The following is an 18,877-nucleotide window of genomic DNA, read 5'->3' on the forward strand; positions in this document are numbered from 1 at the left end:
GACCCACACATCTCTAGGCCTAACCTTCTCTATCCTGAGCATCACACTTAAAAATCAGGTTGCCTCGTAGATGTTCATGCTTTTCTCTCAAAGGCGTCTCAAATCACGGAGTTTAAATCTGTACCAATTTTTCTTTGACTTCACTCTATCAGTGATTTTATATATATATATATGTATATATATATGTATAATCACATATATACAGATACATATATAGCACTGTATTGTTATTATTTCTCTATTTTTCTGTCTCCTTCAAAGACTGGCTCTTCCTCAAAATTGAGACCATGTGGCACTCTTTATATCACATAACTAACATGAAGGCATTGATTTATTTTAGTTGACCTAAACCAATAGCAATTGTGGCTCTTGGGTCCTGATTTTAATATTGCTAGAAGTAATTTATTTATTTATCATGGTTATCATATTGATAGGCTCTAGTAGTTTTAAAAAGTCATGTGTAAAAAGGAATAATTGTCATTTGGAGTATATTTTATAGATTGAATAAAATAACAGAACAGTGGCTGGGTGTGTGGTGGCTCACGCCTGTAATCACAGCACTTTGGGAGGCTGAGGCGGATGGATCACCTGAGGTCAGCAGTTCAAGACCAGCCTGGCCAACATGGTGAAACCCTGTCTTTAAAAAAAATAAATAAATAACAGAGCAGTGAACATTTTTTTTAACTTTTTCTTTTAAAGGAGTAATTGTTACTGACTGTGCAGTGGGGATAAGTATTTTCACAAATAGGTAAAAATCCTGCAGGTCTGCTTTAATGCCTTGATGTTTAAGTGAGTAAAATCCGTCTTCCCATTGAATTTGTAAACTTTGACATAGAGGTGTCTTTGTTCCTAACTCTTTCCTTTAGGTTATTATCGCACCGAGAGAGATAAGGGCACGCAGTATGAATTATTTTTTAAGAAAGCAGATCTTATGGAATATAGACATGTGACCCTCTTCCGCCCTTTTGGACCTCTCATGAAAGTGAAGAGCGAGATGATTGACATCACTAGATCAATTATTAATATCATTGTGCCACTTGCTGAAAGAACTGAAGCATTTGTACAGTTTATGCAGAACTTCAGGTAACTGTCAGGACTTAATGATTCAGCTACGTTCTTCTCAAAAAAATCATATTTTACTCAGATTTTCTCAATTTATCTTCACTGAGTATAATTACTTAGAATAATTTTATAGGCTTTGGAGGAGCTTTATTTTTTATATTGTCTCTTTTTTTTTAAAGCATGTATAGTATATTGTATATTGACAGTTTGAACTACGAAATAAATTGAGTGACATCTGTTAGAAATAAAATTTGATGGCCTTGATAATTGTTTTTTAATTCATTTTAAGACAAGTTGAATTTTAAAAAATCAACTTTATGAAGGTATAATTTACATGCAGTAAAACCCACATATTTTAAGGATACCGGTTTCATGACTTTTTTTTTTTTTCTTTTTTTTGAGACAACGTCTCACTCTGTCGCCCAGGCTAGAGTGCAGTGGCATGAGCACGGCTCACTGCAGCTCAACCTCCTGGGCTCAAGTGATGCCCTTACCTCGGCCTCCCAAGTAGCTGGGACCACACAGGTGCATGCCATCTTTTTTATTTTTTGTAGAGAGGAGGGTCTTGCCATGTTGTCCAGGCTGGAATTTCATGTCATTTGATAAATGTATATACTCATGAACCACCACCCCAATCAAGATACAGAATACTGCTGTCTCCCAAGAAAATCCCCGAGAATGATTTAAGGTTTTTAATCAAAATACATTTAGAAATACAAACATTAAACTAAAAATTGGAGAAAGTTATTTCATCCTGGGAAGCAAAGAATTTGTAAAGTTTTTTTATGTTATTAAATTTGGATATTTTTAAATGCTAAAGTGTTAAATAATTATCTACACATTAGGATAACTATTTGTGGGAAATACTGCTTTTTGATTTAACAGTTCCCATGTTTTTAATACTTCAATAATTTTAAATGTTTTAAATACTGTGATGTACTAGTTTTAGTGCTTTGTGATCCTAGTCTTTACTCTCATATTGGAATTATTAGATTTAAAAGGTTAGTTAAAACTGTCCTGCAGCTGAATGTCTGGCAGTCATACTTCCAAATGAGATTTCCTGTTCCAAATAGCTCACTTGAGATCTGATTTCCTAAAGCATTTTTTTATTGCTTTTCTTGGAATTACTTCCAAATGCCACATTATTCTTTACAGTAAGTAATCTCAGTCATGCAAATATTTATTCCTTAATGATAGGTATAACTTTTGGAATTAGCCAGTCTGAAGACAACTCTTAATTCAAAAGGTCAGTATTTATTTATTTGGTTCTGAACTGATTGAGTTTATTTCCATGAATAGCTTGTGATTTGCTTCTGAAAGCAATCCGAACGCAAAAGTTCAAAAAAATGTTTCAAAATATGCCAGCAATGTCAGACTGCTTCCACGGCCCTCCAAGGGCTGCACTCATTCAGGCATAGACGTTGTGCCTTCCATGATTCATCAGTATTGCCATTTTTATGTTTACTATTGTGTCAGTAATGCCTCATTTTCTTATTAAAGCTTCATGTGGTTGCTTTCTGAATGAGTAGTGCCTCATGTCTTCTTGAATAAACTTTATTTTTCACTTCTGTTAGGGATGTTTGTATTCATCAAGACAAGAAGATTCATCTCACAGTGGTGTATTTTGGTAAAGAAGGACTGTCTAAAGTCAAGTCTATCCTAGAATCTGTCACAAGGTTGGTGAACCACATCCACAGTCAAGTCCTTGATATATAACATTGCTAAAAGAGTGAGAATTTCAGATATGTAATGAGTTAATAATTTGTAGTAACTATTGTTTAAAAGTTGGCTGACCATGTGGGCAGTGGGAGTGGTGATAAGTTCCTCATTTCTCATGCAACCCTACATGACTCAACTTCCCTTTCTGCTTAGCAGGGAATCTGGCATGATGAGGATGCTTTCTTTATGGCCCACTCACCTTCTGTGTGTTTGCTGCTGCTTTCCCTTTTTTAAAATCTAATTCCTTCACTTTGACATAATCATCTTCTGAATTTGTCTCTTTTTGTCACCTTTCTTTCCTTCCATTTCCTCAGGTTCCTTCTTTTCCCCTTGCTAACAATGCCAAGGTCTCCCATATCTTTAAGAAACTTCTACCCAACTCTGACGTGTCCAGCCACTACCATTATGTTTCTGTCCTTTCATAGCTCAACGTCACAGGATAACAGTTCATAACTAAGCAAGTCATATAGTACCTGGCACATAGTAGATTCTTAGAGGTTTGAATGGATGAATTAGTAATCCCTTAGTACTTAATTATTAATTCTTTTGCTTCTCAGCCTTTTTCTTTCTAAATCATGGGCTCAAAGATATGACCTAACTGCCAAATTCTTTTCTGTTATTCTTTTTCATTGTTTTTTTACCTTTGACAACCTAACCATTACTTCTGTCTTAAAATATTCTTCTTATGTTTGTAAAATGTAACTATTTTGTAAATGTAAGTAGGATATAATGTAAACTGTTAGGTTGATTGTCATCTCTAACCATACCAGTTCTGTGTCCTTCACTTGCCTCTTTACCTTTCTGCCAGTTGTGGCCATTTGTTAAGAGCCCAGATTTGATCAGCCATTCTTCTCAAATCATTCAACTAACATTCATTGAGTCCTACCTACTGTGTTCCAGGTACAGTACTTGGGAGTCTGACAGGGATAATTTGAAGAAGAGTGGGCATAGATGAGTGAATCTGAGTCCCTGACCTGTAGGGATTCTCAGATCCTTGACGTATATAGACAAGACTCACTAGCTTCCCCTTCCCTACATGAGCTCCTCCTCCTCATGGCCCTCTCTCAATTCTGAGTAAAACTATTTCACTATCCCCTTGGCATGACTTTTGAGAGCCACAGTCTTTTACTTATTCTTTGCCTGCAGTTACTTCTAATTAGTTAGTTCCTACTTACTTCACAGGACCTCCTCCCTGTCTCTTCCTTGCTACTGCCACCACCCTAACCCTGGCTCCGTCTCCCTCCATTTCTTTCCTGCCTTTTCCTCCTTAGTGTTTTTAGATCACCTACTAAGTGCCACGAACTCACACTGGTAATGTCAAGGTATTGTCAAGACACCTCTGTGGCAAATGGTGTAAACCTACCTTGAGCTTGTTTAAGGAAAATAGGAACAGTATTGAAGAATCTTGGGTACCTCCAGAAATAAAGGGATTGTTCCAACCAGATTTGGGGAAGAAAATCCAAACAACTGTGGTTTCTCAAGGATTGGAACCAGAGACTTGAATACCATCAAAATTCTCTTGTCATCTCCTTGTCTGTTTTTCTCTGCATGTTGACTCCATTCTCCTGTTGCAGATTGGCTTCTCCCACATGGTGAGGGATATGACTGTTGGCGGCTCTGGGCTCACATCTTCTCAGCTTTGCCATCAGAGAGGAAAGAGCTTTCTCCCAGCTCCAGTTGAGAAAATCCCAGGAAAGGACATTTTGCCCACTCTTGAGCCAATCACTATGGCCAGGTGGGGTGGGGGTATTGGGATTGGCCCAGTTTAAGCCTGGTCCCCATCCCTAGGACATTACTGTGGTTGGGGTGGGCAGAGAGTGAGGGGTATTCTTTGATCAGGGCCTCCACTTGGTGCTGAGTATGTGGGTGGCAGTGGGCAATTTTCCCCAAAAAAACAGAGAGATTTATGTTCCTTAAGGCAGGAAGAAGAGTCTTAGGCACTTACAGCACTTGGAGGTCACTCTATGCACTATTTGAGACTTTGTTCTATCTCTCCATTACCCATTCTGTACTGTTGTAAGCGTAATCCTCCTAAAACATTACTTTTTTATCAGGCTGCACCCTAGTGCAGTGAGTCGTTCTCCAACTTCAGTGCCAGAGTCACTGGGAAGACTGGTGAAAATGTAGAGGCTCAGCTCCAGCCCTAGCGTCTGATTCAGTGGGTCTGGGTGTAGTCTGAGAGTTTGCCTGTCTAACACGTTGCCACAGGAAGCTGATGCTGTAGGTTTGGGGGCCTCACTGTGAGAACTCCTGCCCTAGCAGAAAAACCCTGCTGATTCTCTTTGTCTTTAGGATGCTGACCAATTTCTTTAACCTTGCATGGGAGGTACTCTTCAGTCTGACCTTTCTCTCATTGTTCCCATTTTAAGATCCTTTGACCCTTATCTCACTTTTCCCATTTTAAGGTCCTTTTGTTCCAATCTGATTTGTCTGATCCCGTTTCTCTAAAATGCTCTCTACACTCTTACCTCTTTGCCTTTGAGAATAATTGTTTGGAATGACCTTTACACTTACCACTGAATTCAACATTTTAACCAAAGTATAACTCACATTCCACTTCTAACATCTTCTGTAACTACTGCAGATATGAGTGATGCATTTTCTCAGAACTTCTCTTCATTCATTCATTCAGCAAATATTTATTGAACTCCTTCTGTGAGGAAGCACTGTGTCCATAATAATTAACAAAACAAAATCCCTGCTCCCACAGAGTAGGAGAGACACTGGAACAAACATGTCTGGCAGTACCAAGAAAAACACTTGAGGAAGAGGATAGAGATGAAAGAGAGGGAGGTCAGACCTGCTTTTCATGTAGTATTTGAGAGGATCCCTCTGATAAGGGGATGTGTGCAAAGACCCAGCGGGTGTAAGAGGAGAGTGATCTTTGTGTGTGTCACCCATTTAGAATGCATTATTTATTACCAGACATTACAGCTATTTTTTTCATGTGTGTATTTCTCATCTCCCCAAAAGGTGTTTACGATTCCAAAGGGCAGTGGTCACTTTAACACTTTGGAGCCTCATACTACCAATGTGTGCCTCAAATGTAGGCATTTGGTGAATATCTCTCCCTGATGATGATCATACACATGAAGCTGGGATTTTCTTTTCCCATGTGAATGTAGAACCAACATAATCAAATGTTTGAAGTGTAAAACGTATCTTGTAAGCTGTGTTGAAGGAAGAGAGTTGTTAATGTTAAGTGAGACTTATCATTTGTTGTATGCTTTCCTCATAGTGAGTCTGATTTTCACAATTACACCTTGGTCTCATTGAATGAAGAATTTAATCGTGGACGAGGACTAAATGTGGGTGCCCGAGCTTGGGACAAGGGAGAGGTCTTGATGTTTTTCTGTGATGTTGATATCTATTTCTCAGCCGAATTCCTTAACAGCTGCCGGTTAAATGCTGAGCCAGGTGCGTAAAATGTTGGTAGATGATCTGAGTATAGAATTTATAACAGTATCACATGTCCTATAGTTTGAATCAAGTTATTTTGAGGGAAAAGAAATTTTAGTTAAACCCTAGTATTTTTTTTTAAGTTATATTAAGCATAATTTAACTGGAATACTATATAGGAAATAAAAAATTTGACTCTCTGAAATGCATATCCTTTGTTCTCTTGGGGCCAACTTCCAATGACTACATTTGAAGCCAAATAAAGAAATGCAGAGGAACAGGATATCTAGAAATTGATGAGGCAGAAGCAGTACAGGTCAGAAAAAGAGCTAAGTGGGTGGTATAGAGATGTGTGAGAGTCGAAAGCACTCAGCTTTGGGCATATAGTGTCCACAAATGCAAACATGTCCACATGCATGCATGCACACACACTCACATGGAAGTCTAAATGTGGATAGTGCTTGGTCTCCAGACCGTGCATTTTGGGGTGATTTACTATCCTCTGCTTTAGATTGTAGATATCTTTTGAAAATTAATGAGAAAATTACATTTTTACTAATCAAATTTTAAATGATTTTTAATTTATTTAAAATGAAAAAAGAAAAAAAAAAACAACCAGTTTCCTGCATTGAAGAATCTCAACGGGGAGTGAGTTCAGGAACCTATTACACAACATGGGAACTATAGTTAATAACAATATATTGTATACTTGCAAATTGCTAAGCCAGTAGATTTTAAGTGTTCTTACTACCAAAAAAAATGTTAGGTACGTGAGGTGATGGATATGGTTTATTAGCTTGATTTAATCATTTCACAGTGTATGAATGTAGCAAAACATCATGTTGTACACTGTTTTTATTAGTCAATTTAAAAAACGGGGGGGATGCTGAGCACAGTGGCTCACATCTTAATCCCAACACCTTGGGAGGCCAAGACAGGAGGATCACTTGAGACCAGGAGTCCAAGATCAGCCTGAGCAACATAGTGAGACCTCATCTTTAAAAATAAAAATTTTTTGAAGAATCTTATAGCAAATGGTTTTCTTTGTAGAACTATTCATATGCAAATGATTGCCTTCTTATTAATCAGGTTAGGGATAGTTGTCAGGAACTCTCTGAGAACCTAATGAGTAAATGAAGGTTATGTTTATTTTACAGCATGAAATGCAAAATGTGAAAATTGAAGGAGACATACTTACTTAGTTTAAAAGAAGTATTTTATGTCCAGAAATAGATTTGCCTCTGGAAAACTGAGCTCCCCATCCCTAAATGAATTTGAACAAAGGTAGAATGAGCATCTGCTAGGGATCTTGTAATAAAAAGGTTGCCATGCTACTGCCACACTTCCTGACAATCACTGAACACTTCATGTGATCATATCTAATTGAAGCCAGCCGTAGCAAGGGTTTCTCTGCTGAGGGAAGATGGGCTAGTTAGCTTTTACAGTCCTTTTAGATCAGTCAGTTTGAGTGCTGATGACAAGACCTTTTGCAAGGGCTACTATATCAGGTATTTTTAACCCTTATCTTCCCGACTTTTCCCGATTTGGGTTCAGATTTATTCTCTGTTTTAATTATTCTCGCATGTCTATTCATTGTACAGTATTCATTGAATTTACTCTTTTTAGTGATTCAGTTTTGAAGGGTGGATCTAACAAACGTTTCTAAGTTTCTTGGTGATTATCAGAGGTTAATCTACATTTATTATTGCTGATTAGATGAAATAATGAGTAATAAATGACTCGTAATGAATACACATCTCCCCAAAGTCAATGGGAATAAATATGAAGCACCTTTTAGTTTATTTTTTCCTCTGTTCTTTTGCAAGTTTACGTTAACCTACTGATAACGTTACAAAATCATCATCATATTCATCAAATTAACATATTCTATAGCCTGAATATTTAAAAATATATAATATTGATAAAATCATCTATGATAAGAAAGGCTTTGATAAAACTTAATAGATATTGCAATAAAGAACAGTTCTTTATAACTTCTTTGTATGTTACAAACCTATATTTTAATTTGTAGGTAAGAAGGTATTTTACCCTGTGGTGTTCAGTCTTTACAATCCTGCCATTGTTTATGCCAACCAGGAAGTGCCACCACCTGTGGAGCAACAGCTGGTGAGACTTTTACATTTTCACTTATGAAAGACTCTAAAGATCTTTTCTAGATGTTTGTTGTATAAATAGAAAACAAAGTTTCAGTAAAAAACTGTATTCCCATGAGCAAAGTGTTAAAGAAAAACTATAGTTATTGTAAACACGTTTCCATAGTTCTTTTTATACCTCCAATAAAATGCTTTCACATTTATTGCTTCAGAATTAAGTGTAGGGGCAGCAGAGTTTAGGTCATAAAGAAAAACCTCATGTCCCAAAATGTGGAAATTGTATAGTCATTTCTGCCAGCTTATTTTTACTAATAACTAAAAATTTAATTTTAAAAATCCTAACTAGAAATTAAATCTACTTTGCTAAATAAAAGGGAATAGTATACTATGGTAAATTACTTGGAAAATCATGGAATATAAATGCCATATATCAAAGCTTACAGTTATTGCCAAAACTAATCTTATGTAAGCTTTTTTAAATTTTTAAATCAACTTACTATTTTGTAATAATTTAGATTTAGAGAAGTTGCAAAGGTAGTAAAGAGAGTTCCATACTTCACCTGATTTCCACTAATGCTAACGTCTTACATAACCATGGTACATTTGTCAAAGTGAAGAAATTAATATTGCTAAGTTACTGCTAAGTACACTACAGATTTACTAGGATTATACCAGTTTTTCTACTAATGTCCTTTTTCTGTTTCAGAATCGAGCCCAGAATACCAAATTGCATTTAACATAATTTTTTATTGTTAATACAAAGAAAAAGTGGAAATGATTAAGAAGTCACTTTAAAATGTGTAAAAAAAGATAAAAAATAACTTCGAGGAAAGAAATAAAGGCTGAAGTTAATAAAACAAAAATAGATTGCTTTTGTTTAAATACAAAAATATTTAATCATAAAGTAGACAGATTTCAGGTAAAAAGGAAAACATAACATTGGAAATTAGAATATAAAAACATTGAGATAAATCAATTTTATAGGGTAAGTTTTTAAAATCTAAATAAAACGAAAGATTTAAGAATTTATAAAAAATGAACACAGGCTAAGTTCATGTTGGTATTTTATGAATAAGAGGTGAAAGTTCTGAAGAAATTAAGAGCCATTTTAAAAACAGTTACCAAAAAGTTACCCTGTAGGTACATAAATATGTTTTAATTTATGAGCTTTTTCATACTCTCAAAGAACAAATAATATTAGCACCATATGATGTACTTAACATATTTTATGAGGCCACCATTATCGTGATACCACACTTGGCATAGTGTACACACACACACACACACATACACACATATATCTCTCTACCTTGTGGTAGGCCAGTGTTATGAATATAGATACAAATAGGTTCAAAATGGCAAACCAAGCACCCACATCTGCCATATCTGACAGTGAATTATTCAAAAGAAAATGGTACATTAGTACTGGAAAGTGAGAGAAGGTGTTAGCAGTCATGAGTTTTGAGAACTTTCTGTAAGATGACAGCAGTTAAGATTGCTGGAGGAGAGAACAGTCTAGAACGTGTTCTAGTGAGTGAAGATGGGGCTGCTTTACATTCTCTGAGCTCATAGCAGACAGAATGGAGGGAGCCTGGAGTAAACATGCTTCTCTAGGTGTGCTGAGAAGCAGGCATCACAGGAACTGACCCTCAGTCTAAAGCAGTGCATGTGGTTCCTGGAGCTGGAGAGGGTGGTTGGGGTGGCTAGGGAGCCCCTAGACTACGAAAGTGAGCTACTGTTGGCACATCCCCCTGAGACCCTGTCCTGCCGTCCTTGACTGTGACTGGAGACAGGCCATTGTAATCTTCCATGGACTTCTGAACAATGATACTTGAAACAGAAATGAATAGCAATTAACCAAGACTAACCAAACATTTGAGGAAAACCAATACTATAAAAGAGGTACCAAGTATTAATACATAGAAAAATTAATACATGAGTATATGAATATAGATAGAAAATAACTTAGGGAGATTAGAGAAAATGTTAAATTCATAAAACAGGATTTGTTGCTTTAAAGTCAGAACTTGGAAATTGTGAAAATATTTTAAAATCAGTAAATGGTCTGAACAGAAGAATGGTTATAGTTAAAACAAATTTGTAGACTGGAAGACAAGCCAGTTGGACACAAGAAGTTCACAAAATAACATGAGAGAAAAATTGAGACAAGGAGAATCAAGCCGGAAGCTCCCAATTGTTAATAGGAGTTCAGAAAAGAGAGACTATTGAGTGGAGGAAATGGAAGCAAACTTTGCAGAGATAAGCAGAAACAAACCTTCTGGTGTTTGGAGAACAGCAGTAAAGGGACAATTCTAATAGCTTCCAGAGACACTAAAAATAGCAAAACCCAGCTTGTTCACAAAGGAATAACAAAACAAAAGAATAACAATCAGATTGGCATTTGCCTTCTTTTTGACAATACACGTTCTAGAAGACAATAAAACAAACTATGAAAATCCTGAAGAAAAGTAACTTTGATTCTAGAATTCATATTTGACCTACTATTTTAGGACAAAATAGACATGAGCTTTCAGGGACTCAGAATTTATTTCCCACAGACCTTTTTAATCTAGTCCTGCAAAATGATAAATGTATACATTGAGAGAGGAGGACCTGAGAATAAATAGTGGTGAACAACAAAAATAAGTCTAAACATTTGTTGATATAATAGTATAAATAGATATGTTGACATAATAAAAAGGCAATAGCAATTTGGGATTAAGATATCAAAGGGTATATACATATGTGTATTACCTAACTCTCAGATGAGAAGGCCTAGAACCAGTGACACTGACACCCTAATAGTAACAAGCACACTCAGCTTCCAGATCTTGGTTTCTAATACTATTCTCCAATCAAAGGAGCCAGGGGTCTATGGAGAAATGGTTGATTCCAGGGCTAGGGCAAGAAATATACAGGAAGACCCTGGAGCATCTTATACTGCCGGAAAGTAAGAATGCACTCAACAAAAAGATAGGGAGAATGTATCAAAGGGGCACAGGAACCAACAGAAAGAGCTCCCAGCGCCCAAGCTGGAACAACCTGAGCAATGAAATAAATAACTTAAATCTGGATTATAATCCAAAGCATCAAATAAATAGCCATGAGTCTATACCGATATAAATGAGTGAATGAGCAGATAAATAATAACAAGTGGCTAGACTAGATAAGAAAGAAAAGAGAAATCTTCCTTACAGAATTCCAAATAACTTATGTAGTATATACTCCCTCTTCCGGTAGGTGGAAGTAGGGGACTCACTTTCAAAGAATAGTATGGAAAGAAAAAACAAACTTTTCAGAGGAGAAACCCAGCAGACATCTTAACCAAGTGGTACCATGTACCCCTGACATGATGTAATGAGAAGGGCACTTCAGCTCTGTAGTTGCCTTCCAAAACCCTAGAACCCCAGTTCAGTCACAGGGAAAGCTACAGCAAACCCACATTGAGGAGCATTGTACTAAATACCTGAGCATTGTTCCTCAAAACTGTCAAGGTCATCAAAAACAAGGAAGACTGAGAAACCATCATAGCGAAGAGGAGACTAAGGAGACATGACAACCAAATGCAATGTGGTGCCCTGTACTAGGTCCTGGGATGGTAAAAAGGACAGGAAAGGGAAAGCTCATGAAATCCAAATGAAGTCTGGAGTTGAATTAAATAGTAACATAGCAATGACGGTTCCTTAGTTTTGCCAAATGTACCACAACAATGTAAGATGTAACACTAGGGGAAGCTAAAACTGGATGAGGGGTATATGGGAACTCTGTTTACTGTTTTGCAACTTCTCTGTAAGTCTAAAATTATTGCAAAACAGAAGGTTATATATTAAAATTAATTGAAAATAAACAAAAAGAAGAGGCAAATAAAGTCAACATATAAACGTGAAAGGAATGTAAAAGCATGCTAATATTCTTGCCTGGTTTGGAGGGTTATAGGGGAAGAATGATTTGAATGCTGATTCATTCTAGGTGTTGCATAGCAAGTTTAAGCACTTTAAGTTCTTGTTTCACCACTTGTAACCTTTGCAAGTTTTAACTTTTCTAAGCTTCAGTTTCCTTACTTAAAAGACAAAAACTTATTTTCCTTAATGTTTAAAGCTGTATTAAAAGTAAATAGGGCTGGGCGCAGTGGCTCATGCCTGTAATCCCAGCACTTTGGGAGGCCGAGGTAGTTGGATCACGAGGTCAGGAGATCGAGACAATCCTGGCCAACATGGTGAAACTTCACGTCTACAAAAATACAAAAATTAGCTGGGTATGGTGGTGGGCACCTGTAGTCCCAGCTACTCAGGAGACTGAAGCAGGAGAATCACTTGAACCTGAGAGGCAAAGGTTGCGGTGAGCCAAGATTGCATCACTACACTCCAGCCTGGTGACAGACTGAGACTCTGTCTCAAAAAAAAAAAGTAGGAAGGATAAAATGGGTAAGACAGTTGATAATAATTCGCACATTTAAATAGCCTTACTGGGAGTAAATTAAAACAGCAGTATAATGCTTTGTTTCTGCTGTTAGATCACTGCTTTTAAAAAGCACAGCCATGCGAGCAAAGCTGGGGGATGGGAGCTGTTCCATCACTCCTGTTGGGGATGCAGGCCAGTTCTCTGGGTCAAGTTCTAAACAGGTTCATCCCTCCGACCCAGTAATTGCCACTCCCAGCAGTCTCTCCTGGGGAAATAATCCAGCTACATGATAGTAATATGCATAAATTGATAACATTAAAAGCAAGCAAAATTAATAATGAAAGGATAAATTGAATTATGGTACATACTGTGGTGAATATTGCATAACAAGAGGAAAATGTGAAATTTAAATATAGCAGTGTAAATGCAGAGGAAAATGTAAAGCTAAAAAGTGGGAAATAACATGTCTATACTTTAGGTAACATTTGAATGATAATAGCGAATATTTTTATGAACCCCTTACTATGTTCAGGGTACTTGTACTGTTTTGCCTACCTGTTAATTCATTTAATCTCCTAACAACCTCCAAGGTAGGTACTTTTCCCCCTTTTTCACAGCTGTACTGCAGTTGAGTGCCTGTCCAAGTGCACACTGGCCTGAGTAGGCCCAGGAGCCCAGGTGATGTAGCTCCACAGCCTCCACTCCTGTCCACTGCACACACTGCCTCTGTTATATTAATTTATCAAATATTGAGAGTCCCTTTGATGCCAGGCACTATCCACCACTGGCACCCCAACACCTACACCCTAACAGACACGGCTATTACTCGTAAGGGTCTTTATTAGGAGGTGGCAGAAAGTAAAATTAGATAACAGATACCACGTGGATCATTAAAATAGACTGAATTGCAAAGAGTGACTCCATGGTTTCTGTGGCATGTTTGGTCAGAAAGGCCTTTGTGAGATGAGGGTGAGCAGAGCTGTCCAAAGAATAGAAAAGAACCAGCTAGGCCATGATTGGGGGATAGTGGTTTCCAGCAGAAGGAACAGCTACTGGGTTTCCTAAGGTGTTTGGAGCACAGTGGGTAAAGGGCACATAGCTGGGCCAGGGCATGTAGAGCTTGTTAAGCCTCTGGAAGGCATTAGGATTTTATGCTTAGTGTGTTGGAAAGCCTTTGGAGGAAGAATGGATTGTGTGTGGCACTGGCTGGCAGCAGCCAGTTAGGCTTTCACAGTAGACAAGGGGAGATGATTTTGGCTTAGGCGACACTAATAGTATAATTAGGTGAAAGGTTTGGATATGATTCAGAGATAGGGCTGACAGAGCATGCAGATGGGTTAGATGTAGGAAATGAGCAAGGAAAGGAATGGGAGAGGAGAAATCAGGATTCAACTGGAGCCATAGTAGGTATGTGTTGATTATCAGACATCCAAGGGAAGGTGTTAAGTTGCTAGTTGGCTTCAGGGATCCAGCATTCTGTGAGAGGCCAAGGCTTGGGGATATAGGTTATGTGTAGATAACTGCATCTCCCACATGCTTAGGAGGCCAGATAAAACAGTGCAGGAAAACATTAACAATGAGGATTATGGACGATTTGAGTTTCCTTCTACTTTCCTCTGTGAAAATATGTTGCTTTAAAAATCAAACAAAACTAATGATTCCTTTCTCCAAATCTGATAATATTGGAAGAATTTTTAGAGAAACTAAGTCACAAAGTTATAGTATTTGTAAAATCAGAATTGGCATGGTGTAGAGATGTCAAAGTGGATGTTTTGCTTTTTAATACTTTGTATCAGTGTTCTATTTTAACAAAGAGATAAGTCTCTTTGTTAAATATTAGAGATGGGAGCAGTGGCTCACGCCTGTAATCCCAGCACTTTGGAATGCCGAAGCGGGTGGATCACCAGAGGTCAAGAGTTTGAGACCAGCCTGGCCAATGTGATGAAACCCTGTCTCTACTGTAAATACAAAAATTAGCCAGGTGTGATGGCACACACCTGTAATCCCAGCTGCTCAGCAGGTTGAGGCCTGAATCACTTGAATCCAAAAGACAGAGGTTGCAGTGAGCCAAGATCGTGCCAGTGCACTCCATCCAGTCTAGGCAACAGAGACTCTGGATCAAAATAATAATAATAATAGAGTCTAGTCTTCATTTTGCCACTAAAATTATGCCTATATATTTATTATTCAACACATAATTACTGAAATCCTGCCATTGTTCTAGGTGCTAGGAATATAGCAGTGATCAGAATCCACAAGTCTTCCCCTCAGGGAGCTTTACATTCTAGAAGGGGAAGAAGTTCTTCCCCTCAGCTGAAAAAAAAAAAAAAAAAATAGAAAAATGCCAACCTCATCCATCAGCTCCAGCCCTCAGGGCTGCCTGGCTTATTCTGTGCTTTCCTGTTGATTCTCCCATTCTATATAGCAACAATTTCAGACTGTGCCCACTCTTCTCAAAATTTGTCCCCTCTACAGACCTTGATGTTCATGCTGTCTGTAGGAATTTCTGTGGGGGTGCCCTACAGATCATTCAGATTCATTATGGTCAGAACTAACTCCATGTTGTTGCTGTCTGGGCTGGCCCTTCCCCTGGGCTCCATTTTGGGGATGGCACCATCACAGACCCACTGTTCAGAATGGAAGCCTGCTGTCATCTTAGTTGATTCTTCTCCTTCACTCCCCACTCCTGCCCATTCAATCACTTGCTGACTTATGTGAAGTCTCTGACATAAATCTTTTCCATATTCTACATCCATACACTTTTTTGCTTTCTGTACATATCACAGTAGCATACACTAGCAGCTTCCCATCCCTAGTTACAGCTGTTGCCTCATCTTAATAGCATGTATCACCACCTAAAATGTATATTAATTTACTATTTTCCCACCCAAACAAAGGCTCTTTGATGGCAGAGACTTTGTCACCTGTCTTCACTGCTAAGCCCTAGTTACTAGAACCATATCCAGAAGATTAAATACTTGTTGAAAGTATAAATAAAAAGAGGGTTATCAGGCTTCAACTTGGAAGTAGAAGTGATTCCAAGGACTCAATGTCATCAAAGCCCTGGTTTTATATTTCTTTCTCTACTTAGACCTCAGTGGTGACAGCTTCATATTAAAGCTGGTCTTCCTCATGGTAGAAAAGGACTTTGGCAGTTCCAAGCTTCATAGCTGCATTCTGCACGAGGGGTCAACAAACGTTTTCTTTAGAGAGCTAGATAAGGTATATTTTAATCTTTGTAGGCCATATAGTTCTGCTGCAACTACTCAGCTCTGCCACTGCACCATGGAAGCACCCATAGACAATTTGTAAACAGATCAACACAACTATGTTCCACTAAGATTATTTACAAAAGCAGGCAGCAGGCCAGATTTAGCCAGAGGCCGTAGTTTGCTGACTCCTGCCCTACAACCAAGTAGTCTTTCCAGTGACTCTCTTAGAAGAATGAGGTAGTTTTGTTTTCCAAAGTTCCCAACAACTTCCCTGGTTTACCTTGTTGGCTTGATTTTTTTCAAATTCCTATTACCGAGCCAGTTCCTATGGTAAGTAGGGTGAGACTGTCTCACTAGTATAGAGTCTCATGGCCCACTCTGAATCTACTGGTGACAGCAGCTTCCCAAAATATGTGGGCTGCACAGGGCCAGGTAATTACCAGAACAAAACTGTACCAATCAGGAAGGGGGCTGGGGGAATGGATGCTTGGTAGGCACCAAATAAGGTCTACTGTGTCGAGTTGATCATGTGTGTTAGTTTGTTTATGCAACTGTTCTTCTTCTAGAATGTAAGCCCCTTGAAGTCAGACACCACACTGATTATTAGTAACCTCAGCTTGTACCTTGTATGGGCTTTGAGTTCTGTTTTTGTTTTGTAAGGATTTAATAACATAAATGCATGTAATCCTTAATCAGTCACATAAATCCCAGGAAAAAAGTATACATTAGAAAATATTTAAATTTGTTTCATCATTGATTAAAAGTTCTGCTTCTTATGGAATTAAATTGATTTTTTTTTTAAGGTTCACAAAAAGGATTCTGGCTTTTGGCGAGATTTTGGCTTTGGAATGACTTGTCAGTATCGGTCAGATTTCCTGACCATTGGTAAGTATACTTTACATTTAAGGATAGGACATTACATATTTACTCCAGACTTGATGGTATTTTGTTAAAATGTCCCAGATTTGAGTGTTTTCCTACTAAATAGAGCATCTGAGGTTAGCTAAAAAGAGAAACTGGAGCTACAAAAGGCAGAGTAAGTTTATAATTAATATTTTTGAATAGCGAAAAAGAGGTCATAAAGATAAAAGTACAATATTTATATTTAGTTGTTCCTGTAAAATCAAAACACCTGTTTTTAAAAATAGGTTGATACCCATATTTGCAGATGTTTAGAGTACTCTTACAAAAATTTTCTCTATAACTTTACTGTTCTGCCCATGGGTTGTTACAACTGAAAGTAATCTTGGTTATCTAAACCAAGGACTTTCACATTTTTTTGAGACAAAACCTCCTTTACTTGTCTAGTGAACTGTTACACATAATGCCAGTATTTAAGATAATGAAAGAAGACCGGCTCTTTCTAGCACTGATTGGAGTTAGGGATTTTAAATCACACCTTAGTCATGCATTCCCCTAAGTCTAAAGATGACCCATGAAGAATTTATTCTAACCATCCTTCTCCATGCCAGCTTCACTCTTTTTTTTTTTTTTTTTTTGAGACAGGGTGTTGCTCTGTTGTCCAGGCTGACAGTGTCACGATCTTGTCTCACTGCAGCCTCTGCCTCCCAGGCTCAGCGATCCTCCCACCTCAGTCTCCCAAGCAGCTGGGACCAGAGGCACATGCCACCACATCCAGTTAATTTTTGTATTTGTTTTATAGAGGTGGAGTTTCACTGCATTGCCTAGGCTGGTCTTAAACTCCTGGGCTCAAGTGATCTGTCCACCTTGGCCTCCCAAAGTGCTGGGATTACAGACGTGAGCCACCATGCCCAGCCTCCAGCATCAGTCTTACCCAGCAAAAAATAAAGTGTCAAAGAATAGTTTAATAAAGCAGACTGAAACCTAATTCCATGTCTCCTGATTCACTTAATGATAGCTACCTTTCTACAGCATAGAAGTCATAGATATATTTTATATATATATTCTGGGTCCATATTACATTCATTTTCATAATCAGCCTTTTGTTTTGGAAATCCCCCCACCTTGTCTCCTTATCATTGTAACACTTGAATAATGGAAAATCAGGAAATAATAAAAAAAAAGAGAGGCCAGACACAGTGACTCACACCTGTAATCCCAGCACTTTGGGAGGCCGAGGTGGGCCGATCACAAGGTCAGGAGATCGAGACCAGCCTGGCCAACATGGTGAAACCCTGTCTCTACTAAAAACACAAAAATTAGCTGGGCATGGTGGCAGGCGCCTGTAATCCCAGGTACTTGGGAGGCTGAGGCAGGAGAATCGCTTGGACCCGGAAGGCAGAGGTTGCAATGAGCTATGATTGTGCCACTGCACTCCAGCCTGGGTGACAGAGCTTAACTCCGTCTCAAAAAAAAAAAAAAAATAAAAGAGCATTAAATGAAACTGATGTTCTTTTCCCTGATTTCTTGCTTAGTAAAGTGAGAAGCATTTTACTATTCCTCAAAAATAGATTTTTGTACATTTTTTAACAGTATCTTGAATGCTTTGAGTTTCTTATCTTTTTTATGAGTTTTATTGATATAATTTACATATCATAAAATTTATCAATTTAAAATGTACATTTCACCAAGTCATTTAGATATCACCACCATCAAATTTAGAGCATTATCACCCCCTAAAAAAAACCCATACCCATTACTATACCCATTAACAGTCACTCCTCATATCCCACCAACCCTCTTTTCCCCCAAACCTAGGCATCTACTAGTCTACTTCCTATAGATTTGCCTCTTCTGGGAATTTGACAGAAAGAGAATTATACAATATGTGGCCTTTTATGACTGGCTTCTTTCACTCACATAATGTTTTCAAAGTTCATCCATATTGTGGCATGTGTTAGGTTTCTTTCCTTTTTATATCCAAAAAATGTTCTATTGTGTGATTATACCACATTTTGTTGCTCCATTTTTCAGTTTATATAATTTGAGTTGTTTCTACTTTTTATCTGTTATAAATACTGCTGCTATGAACATTTGTTTATAAGTTTT

At 37.8% G+C, this 18,877-nt stretch overlaps 1 protein-coding gene across 10 annotated transcripts in view; it reads left to right on the forward strand.

The window, feature by feature from the left end:
• CSGALNACT2 (chondroitin sulfate N-acetylgalactosaminyltransferase 2) overlaps positions 1 to 18,877 on the forward strand; it is a 42,521-nt gene that overhangs the window by 16,040 nt on the left and 7,604 nt on the right. For 4 of the 10 annotated variants that reach the window (XM_032267227.1, XM_032267229.1, XM_032267233.1 and 1 more), the window contains 5 exons: positions 867 to 1,083; positions 2,637 to 2,738; positions 6,020 to 6,198; positions 8,213 to 8,307; positions 16,711 to 16,792. In XM_032267227.1, coding sequence (XP_032123118.1) covers positions 867 to 1,083; positions 2,637 to 2,738; positions 6,020 to 6,198; positions 8,213 to 8,307; positions 16,711 to 16,792 — 675 coding nt within the window. Of the gene's footprint in view, positions 1 to 866; positions 1,084 to 2,636; positions 2,739 to 4,355; positions 4,517 to 6,019; positions 6,199 to 8,212; positions 8,308 to 16,710; positions 16,793 to 18,877 lie in introns of those variants that run through there. The other 6 variants (XM_032267231.1, XM_032267230.1, XR_004265185.1 and 3 more) reach the window with 5 other exon arrangements.

This window comes from Sapajus apella, unplaced genomic scaffold (genome assembly GCF_009761245.1).
Source record: "Sapajus apella isolate SASKATOON/1434 unplaced genomic scaffold, GSC_monkey_1.0 scaffold167, whole genome shotgun sequence".
Lineage (NCBI taxonomy): Eukaryota > Metazoa > Chordata > Mammalia > Primates > Cebidae > Sapajus > Sapajus apella.